At 39.8% G+C, this 9,786-nt stretch overlaps 1 protein-coding gene and 1 long non-coding RNA gene across 3 annotated transcripts in view; one reads left to right on the top strand and one right to left on the bottom strand.

Moving 5' to 3' along the window:
* LOC112487382 (uncharacterized) overlaps positions 1–9,786 on the top strand; it is a 52,319-nt gene that overhangs the window by 23,504 nt on the left and 19,029 nt on the right. The window lies entirely within an intron of this gene.
* The window catches only part of cerk (ceramide kinase), a 36,391-nt gene continuing 33,333 nt past the window's right edge, over positions 6,729–9,786 (bottom strand). For both annotated transcript variants that reach the window (XM_008315921.3, XM_017034752.2), the window contains one exon: positions 6,729–8,989. In XM_008315921.3, the coding sequence (XP_008314143.1) occupies positions 8,866–8,989 (124 nt within the window). In that variant the 3' untranslated portion in view covers positions 6,729–8,865. The remainder of the gene's footprint in view (positions 8,990–9,786) is intronic.

Below are 9,786 nucleotides of genomic sequence, written 5' to 3'. Positions count from 1 at the left end.
ATAGAATAGAAAATAATAGCATGGATTAGAAATATAATGATTTAGAATAGAATGGATTAGGTTAGAGCAGAGTAGATTAGGATAGAATAGAATTTGATAGAATGGATTGCCATAGAATAGAACCCAATAGACTGGATTAGAATAGAATAGAAAATAATAGCATGGATTAGAAATAGAATGATTTAGAATAGAATGGATTAGGTTAGAGCAGAGTAGATTAGGATAGAATAGAATTTGATAGAATGGATTGCCATAGAATAGAACCCAATAGACTGGATTAGAATAGAATAGAAAATAATAGCATGGATTAGAAATAGAATGATTTAGAATAGAATGGATTAGGTTAGAGCAGAGTAGATTAGGATAGAATAGAATTTGATAGAATGGATTAGGATAGTATAGAAATGAATAGAATAGAATGGATTAGGATAGAATGTAATTGAATAGAACACACGAAGTTTAAAGACTCACTTTAAAGAAAACCCTGTAACTCTTCAGCAGGGCCACAGTTTGTGAAGTAATACTGTAATATTCCATGTGAGACTCGATGGTCCAGTACTACAGTACTAATACAGTACTGCTCCCTGTATGAAATCAGTTTCTAAGAACACGTCAAACAGACTATTGGTCGAGGTTTATCAGCGTTTCCTGCCGATGGAAGCGTCTGATCGTCGACGTCCTCCTCCGGTTCCTCCTCCTCACCGACTTATCTTTGCTCTTACGCAGTCAGTGAAGCCGTTGTCGAGGCGATGCCTAATACTGTTGCACAAGAAGGAGCAATCGCAGCTGCCGTCTGGCTAATGGAGTCATTTAGCTGAGAACGGCGGCGTGCGTATGGCGTGTACTTCCTGAACAGAACAGCACAGCCACGCTGAGACTGGCTGGAGAGGACGAGACGGCGGGAAACATTAGATTGTAATTACTTCAAGCACCATTAGGAAGACAATAATGTCTGTGCTTAGCAGAAAACAAAGTCCGACACGCTCGCTGAATGTGTTGACGCCACTCAGCACGAGTGTGTGTGTGTGTGTGTACAAACAAGAGCCTCTATTCAAGTGATTAACAACTCCAGCAACAGCTTCTCTGTTTGCTAACAAAGTGCCAGCTGAGGAAATGACTTATCCTCACTAAATTGCTCTATAGTCGCCCTGCTGGCAGAGGCTGGAATCACTGTTGACTCTGCAGGGGTAAAACCTGCAGCACCACCCCAATCCTGCGGGTGTGTAGTAACCAGTCTGGGCCACAAATCACTAGAGGAACTTGAGATAAGCACGCCTGCCTTACACACAGGAGGTCCTGGGTTCGAGCCCCAGAGGAACCACATACATAATGGCGCCTCGTGTGGCAGCCTGTGTGTGTTGTAATGACTCACACTGTGAATTTCACCATTGTGAGACGAACCAGGGACCAGGGAGAAAAAAAAATATAAAAAATGTAAAGAAAATATTTTTAAAAATATAACAATTAATCATGATTAATTGTTAATCACGACTAGTTATAATCATTAGTCATGATTAACAACAAAAATGCTTACCAATAATATTTTCTTTTTACATTTTAACGATAAATCACGATTAAACTTTAGTCATGATTAACATTTAATTGTGATTAATCTTTTACCATGATTTAAGTTTAATCGTGATTTATGGTTAAAGAGAGAAACAGAAAAACAAACCCTGTAACTAAACTAAAGACGTCAGCGTACGTACAGCACAAGCCTCCTGTTTCTTAGCAGTGACAAAAAGTCGACTCTGTTGCCGCGACAGCAGATTGCTCACAAATGAAACGATCTGCCTGGAAATTAACATCTGTGGAAATCTTGTCCTCCTGCCAGAGGAGTTTAACAAGTGTTTTTTAAATTTTTTATTTTTTTTTCTATGCCTCTGTCTGTGGCTGCGTCTACATTTTATTTCCAGAAAGGGACTCACTGTAAATATGATGTCTTTTTGTAATTTTATATGCCTCTGTCTGTGACTGCGTCTACATTTCATTTCCAGAAAGAGACTCAATATAAATATGATGTCTTTTTGTAATTTTATTTTACATTATACTTAAGGGGGCTTCAATTTAGCTATTTTTTTTAACGCTTTAAAATGAATTAAAAAGGGGCAAATGGCAATGGTTAATCTTTTTTTTTTTAATATTCATATCAAGTACTTTTTTGGTGAAATATCTGCTGTAAATTCTTCCATCATAAATATGAGTCTATCCTTTAGAATAATCAATACAAAAGCCCTTTAAGATACAGAAATGATCTCTGTCTTATAAAGTGTCGAGGCCTTTTCCCCCCCAACCCCCCTCCCCCTCTTCACTTAATACAAAATGTTGCAGTAACCTCCAAGTGTTCAAACTTCATCTTTTTAATCAGACTCTGTTGACTCTTTCATCAGTTTGGTCTCCACATATTTATCTTTGAAGATTGTTTTTCTCACTTCAGTCTAAAGTACAGTCACTTAGTCCTCAAGTGAAAACGCAACATTTGAAAAATACAAATTGTAATATGTTGTTCAATAACTAACTTACCAACTAAGTAACTAACTAAATAAATACACTTTTAAAAAAAAAAAATTAAACACGGAATTAATATTGATCTCCTGGAGGCAATCACTGGTGTTACAGCGAGAGAAATCTAATTAGGTTTAAGGAAAAGAAAATCCTAAATGATACGTTCGTACGAGTCGACATTTAAATGTGAAATTTAACGTGTTGGTGTAACATCTCATTGGAATCGGTCCAGATTACAGCACAGAGACTGAAATATCGTATGGTGAAAAACCACCGCAACAGGCTGTACATTAACACTAATGTGAATTATTAAAGTTAGCTAGAGTTGTCCATGCGGGCTAATTTTCTGATCTCATAGACGTGTCCTGGTTTTTAGTGGCTGCGGTTAAAGCTGAAGAATGTGTCATTTTCCTGAAACAGTCTGTGGTAACAGTGCCCTCTAGAGTCACATCTCTGGTGACTAGAGGTGGTGTTTTTCTTTCTTTGTAGTATTCCCGGTGACGTTCATTCCTCGCAGTAGACTTTCCTGTCCTGGGGTCGTGTTGGATAATCCAAATGATGGAATTGTTAATATGGATGAGATTTGGAGAATATTATGCAAAAGGATGAAAGTACCTTCATAGACTTGGATTATAGTGGATTATAGTCGTTGTGGTGCATCATGACGGTGGCCCGGGGGAATGAGTCGAGAATTGCTTTTGAAAACTTTGGTGAAGTCGTTGTCCTCAGCGATCCATTTGACAGTTGTGTCAGTGTCGGTCAGCTTGTCAGTCGTTGACTCGACTGTCTGTCCTGATCTCAGACCAGGTGTCTGACGTGAAGATGAAACAAGAGAAACCATCTCAACACACACACCTGTTACGTGTCGAGATGGTATTTTAAACTCGATTCACTTCTGTGAAACTTTTTTTTTTTTTTCAGCAGCGTGTGCAAATAACATATAAATCATTAGCGCAATGATGAGCGTCTGGAAGGAAATGATCAGATAAACATTATCGTCATTACACCCACATGTTAAAATGTGTAAAAAAAAAAAATTGTGTATCTCGGACCAGATCAACATCATCTTTAAATTATTTAAACGAAGCATTAACTTATAGACACCTGCGTGACATGTCTTAACACGTTTTCAATTATTTAAAATTTGATCTTTTGGGAATTTATTACACCTGTCTTAGAACTTTTTGACTGACCCTGGTGCTTTGACATTGATAGTAAACACCAGGAGGCGTTCCCTGCTTCTTTACAGTTCCCACACGGCTAAACAGTGTTTAATGTGTTGACGTTTGACCATCATCATCACCATCATCATCATTATCATCATCATCATCATCATCATCATCATCATCATCATCATCATCATCATCACTGACCCTCCGACCTTCTCTGACTGACAGTCATCATAACAACATGCAGAGGCTGAAACATCAGTGCCATTAGTGTCATTACACCAGCGGTGCCACAGACACGACTCCTTCCTACAGTAATGACCGAGGCTCCACAGGCTGGAAGGTTCCACCCCGGCTCCACATTAGGGAACACTTCCCCCGAATTGAGAACACTGTGCAGTAAATTACATATTAATGCGTTGCTGTGAGGTGATTATTATAATTCGGAAGATTATGGAAATTCCCGGCGTATAGCACCGACTGGCTAATTGCTACATTAATGCTAATTGGAGAGCCTCTTATTTTGAGTGTTGGCTTTTACTCTGAATTACCATAATCAGGAAAAACGCTCCCTGACAAGAAAAAACAAAAAATCAAACAAAATTCTTACCTCACTATGAGTTTGTGTGAGGGCTGCTGCTTACTTCACTATGAGTTTGTGTGAGGGCTGCTGCAGCTGGGTCAAAAATAAGTTGATTAGAATTATAGTAATACTATATATGTGTATATACAGTATGTGTAGTAATATATATATGTATATGCTATATGTGTGTATATATTATAGAATATATATGTATATATGTATGCACATATATGTCAAATATATGTACTGGATATATATGTATATACATATATATATATTTATGTGTATATATGTGCAGTAATATATATATGTATTTGATATATGTGTGTATATATTTATATACAGTACATATGTATATATGTATGCACATATATGTCAAATATATGTACTGGATATATATACATATATATATTTATCTATATATGTGTATGTATATATGTATATATTTTATCTATATATGTGTGTGTATATATGTATATATATTTATGTGTATATATGTGTGTATATACATATAAACATATATTAGTGTATAATAAGTGTATATGTGTATAAATATATGCTACACCGTATAACATATATAACCTTATATCCTATTATTATGGATGGATATTTGGTTTTTAAAAAAAAGGTTCCGCACTAAGGTCAGGGTTCATCACAGGTGTGTGTTGAAATGCGAGGGTGAAGCTAGTGCGTGGGTGAGACGAAGAGAGTGAGAGATAAGTGGCCGTTAGTGACCCCTGACTAGAAAGATGGACTTTTATGGCCTCATTGATCCTAATCTCACACAGGGAGCTGAGGGAGATCAATATGGGAGAGACGGGGGGAGAGGGGGGGAGGGACGGTGAGTGTTTGTGTTTTTCTCACCCCTGTTTGGACTCCAGGCTGGAGACAATATTCCGAAGTTGTTTGTTACAAAAACTGGCAGTGAGGTTTCTGGGTGAAGGTGAGAGCGGGGGACGACATTTTGGGAACCTGACATCACTGTCACCTCCTTTTAAATCGTCTGTTCTGTGGGTAAAGACGCGGCTGCTCTGGGGACGTCTGCCTGTTGTTTTCGTGCGGGCGCTCGGTGCTGGGAGGTTTTTCTCTCACCTCGCGTCTCAGGCGGCATGTGAGAATGAGATAGCGACTCTCAGCGGGCCGCCGACAAGCAGATGGAGAATAAATCAATAAGGAAGTAGAAAAGCGAGAAAATGGAGGGGGCAAATAAAGAGGGAGGGGAAACAATTTTGGTTGCAGGTGCAGACTGGAGTGTGTGACAAATCCCCGCGGGGTTGGTTGCCATACCTGTGCTTATATTAGAGTAATGTCGGAGCGTTTTCGCAACAGTCACTTACTTTGAGAATATTTACTGTGCCGCCCGCCTGGAACCTGCCGGCTCACAGCTCCGTGTCCACAGTAACAGGTAAACAGTACGTGGGAAAAAGGAAAAACCCGAGTATAATATATGTAAAGTGTACTACATATATTTGATGGTTGTCAAGATTGCAATAAATTAATTTGTCAAATTCATTAATTTCAACTAAACACGCTCATTTTCTAATAAGTCCTCGGTCCATACACGTTATTTGCACACACTGTTGGAAAACATTTTAGTTAATCATGATTAATCGTTAGTCCATCCACGTTATTTGCACACATTTTAGTTAATCATGATTAATCGTTAATTACGATCATGATTAATCATAAACAACTACGATACGATAAATCATGATAGCCCGTTGTGATTTATCAGATTGAAAAAATTGTAATCGTTTGCTAGTCGTAAACTTTATACGAATTCTCGTGGAGGTTGAAACAACTTTTGTTTTTGACGCTGCATTAATGAGAATGATTTTTTTCCCCCAACTTTATCCTGATAGTCAACATATTTTTAAAATGTATCTGAGGCACAGAAATAAAAAAATACCATCATGAATAATCGGGATTAAACCACAGCTCCTTCTGATTAATCAGATGAAAACTCTGAAGTGACAGCCCTCACAGACAGTATCTGAATCCTCCTGATCCTTGTGAAGAAGTCCACCTCCATACCTTTACATCATAAAAGCTTGAGCTGAATTCTGGTACTTTTTTTCTTCTTCTTCTTCTTTCGTGATCTGACACCTCGGAATTGCCCCCTGGTGTCTCAAAAGAATCAAGCAACAACTCCTGGCTGTGTGGAGAATGAGGCCCATTCGAAATACCACTCCATCTCAGCAGAGACCTCTGATGTCAGATGTTCTTTAATGAAACATCTCACTCAGATCTGTGTCACCCCTCCACCCTCACCCACCCCACCTCCACCCTTCTGTTATACCACGAGTATCAGTAAGAGTGAGAAAACTGGGGAAAAGAAGGTCTGACCTTTGTGTGTGAGTTAGACAGAGAGAAAGGGGGAGAAAAGGGGGGGGGGAAAGGGGGGAGGCAGAGACATCAGTGGTGTCAAACACAGTCAGCATCAAACACAGAGGACAGAAGTCGGTGGGAACATTCTAGAAGCCATTTAATACGATAGATGACAAATATATATTTTACCTCAAAAAATCTACTGACATCACAGCTCATTTCATTTTAATTATTTACTTGTTTTGCATTTAAAGACGTACGGTTTTCTAAAATAATTCTATTTGAAATAGGAAACTAGAACTCACTTGCTCCTGCGTCTACATGCTTTGGTGTGAAATGTCTTTCTCATATTTAAAAAAACAAACAAAACAAAAAAAAAAACAAAACAAAACAAAAAGCTCAAGTTCCAACGTCGGAAGAGTGCCTCTTGTGGAGCTAAACTACAGCTACATTAACAAGAACTATTTTTTTTCCAAAGGTAGTTAGTTTAATTTTCAAGTTCAAACTTTATATTGCTACTTGTCCTAGCTTGCTTGCTAGTTAGCTAGCTTGCCTAGCTAATCGTCGCAATTTGGTTAGAATTCCTACTTTAAGGAAATTTAAACTACAAACAAATGCAAACAACAAGTTCACATTTGACATTCAGTCTACAATCGTCCGGGATTAAGTCTTCTTGTTCTTTTATTTATTTATTTTTAACATAAGCTACAAATTAGCCTTCATTTAAAAATCTGCATATGAAGAGTCGGCCATGTTGCTACAGCAGCTGTGAATGGACAAACTTCTCAGGTCTGATTGACACAACATTCACTTCATTTCTCTGATTGTTCCAATGTCCTGAGGTTTAAGGTTTTGTTTGGAGTGAGGATTGGAATTAGGGTCAGATTAGATTTGGTGTCAGGATTGGGATTAAGCATGTGTTTGTTATACTGCAGTAAAGTTAACGGCTATAGAAGTGTTCCAATGCGTGTGTGTGTTCCTGGTGTAGATATACTTGTGGGGACATTTTCAGGTTCCTTATAAGTCAGAGGGTATGTTAAGGTTTACCTTGGACTTTGGATTAAAAATTGGGGTCATGAGTCAGTGTAAGGATTAGCATTATTAAGATCAGAGCTAAGGGGTCGATGGAATGCTTTACGTCTATGTGGAGTGCTCCCAAAAACAAAAAACATGTTTGTGTGTGTGTGCGCGTTTTGTTTTGCTCATCCACTGACATTTATTTAATGTTGATTTTTGTGATTTTGGCCGAGTTGGTCGGTAAAACCTCACGAGTCCAGAGACTAATTAGTTAAGCTACGTCGTCACACCTGCTCCTAAATAAATACATTTTCAAAACAGAAACACAGACTAAAAATTCCTCCGCTGCCTTCTTTTTCCAACATTTTCCCGGGAACATCAAGACCAGCTTGACCCTCTCATTTCTCAGTCCACACCACTGATTATCCGTAATAACACTAACGGTGTATAATTTCCGCCTAATCCCAGTTGACGGCCTGAGCGCCGCTGCTTCCAGCCAAAGAGAAACTGAGCCTTCGAGCCACAGGTGCGGAGCAGCAGCGCTGAGACACAGTGAATCACTTAGCAACCACTTTGCCTTATTACCCAGAAGCCACCGGGGTCCTGTTAGTGTATTAGCAGGGTATTCAGTTCGTTTCATTAGCGCCCCTGGCTCATATCTGCTTTCACCTGAGTCAGAGATGAAATATATTTTTCCCAAAAAGGGAGCAGCAGATTGCATGTGTGGGCTTTCTTTTATTTTATTTTATCCCAGCTACCGCCCTGGCATTTAGGTGTTTTTTTTTTTCCTTTTTTCTTTCCTTGTATTTATTTTATCAGTGCAATTCACAGGTTGTTTTTATTGGATATTTTATCCTCCTCGGCTGCTCCTGTCTCGTCTCCACCTCTGAGAGGAGACAGAAACAGCCTCGGTGCTGATGTGGGAACTCTCTCTGTCTAAATGCTTTGAGTCCTGAGCACAGGACGGTTCATCTCTGTGGGTTTGAACTCCCACACTGCCTCTGTGGATGGTCATCTTTCAATTTTAATAGCTGGTGGCAGCAGCTTCCTATCTTGACTTGTGACAGTTTATTTATTTATTATTTATTTTTTTCTATCATTTCATCATGTCGTTGGTGCACTGAGAAGACTCCCTGCGCTAAAGAGATACGCCGTGCCAACAGTTGGCAGCTAGGTGGTGTGTATTTTCCGGGCCAAAATTCTTTGAGACGAGTGAAGCTTTGTGAAGTGATTCTCTGTGGCCAAATGTCACCGTTCCGTCTCTCAGTCCACGTGCTGTTGGCCTGGGTCCGGGGCTGAAAGTGGACCGGGGTCGTCCAACACACACTGCTGCGGCTGCTGCTCCTCGATGCCGCGGGCGAACAGCCTGACCAGCCCACACCGGACACTGAAGAGAGAGAAAACACCAACAATCCATCGTCATTAAAATGACTCATCACCGAGGAAGTCGAGAAAATGAAAAAGCACAAACGCAGCCTGGTTTTGTCTTCGTCTTCGGTCTCGGAGCGACAGCTGCGGATGTTTGATGTACTTCCTGTGGCCCTTTTTTTTTTAAGGACCCCGGGATGAACGCGGTGCAGCAGTGGAGCTGTTTTCTGCAGCACTGCAGCGTAGTGTCTGCCAAGTGTTTTTAAATCCCTCATTTTGGCTAAGACAAAAAAATGTTCAGTCTTTATTTTGTGCCACACTGGAGGAATTTAGTTTCTGTTTAAAGAATGGACTTGATTGTTTAAACCAGTGATGGTTTTAAGGCAAAAATGTTTTTTTTTCAGACTGGTTTGTTCCCACCAGTTCACGTTCATCGTTTTAGTCCAGGAATTGAACTCGGTGTAGCTTTAAGAGCAGAACTCTTCCTCCTCTTCCTCCTCTTCCCCTCTGACTTTCTTTCCCGTCTCGCTCGGCTTATTACCATTAATTATTCGCAGTAGGGCAGTCGCACTTCCAGAACGATTAGCAGAGAGGGAAAAGGCCATAAATGGATGGACTGCTGCTTTAATTAAAGGGGAGTAGCTTTTTAACACGGGGAGGGCCGTTAAATTAGCAACATTACAGCGCCATGCATCATTGGCCAAAGACAATGGAGCATGAAATAAATGATGCGTCAGACAGAGGCTGTATAATGATCTGATAGGGTGAAAGGCTGAAGTGTGGACAGAGGCAGAGTAATGGGAGAAGAGGGTGGGC

Source organism: Cynoglossus semilaevis, chromosome 8, assembly GCF_000523025.1.
Source record: "Cynoglossus semilaevis isolate Cse_v1.0 chromosome 8, Cse_v1.0, whole genome shotgun sequence".
Classification (NCBI taxonomy): domain Eukaryota; kingdom Metazoa; phylum Chordata; class Actinopteri; order Pleuronectiformes; family Cynoglossidae; genus Cynoglossus; species Cynoglossus semilaevis.
The sequence above is the reverse complement of the archived record's forward strand: the minus strand, read 5'-3'. Positions and strand labels throughout refer to the sequence as shown.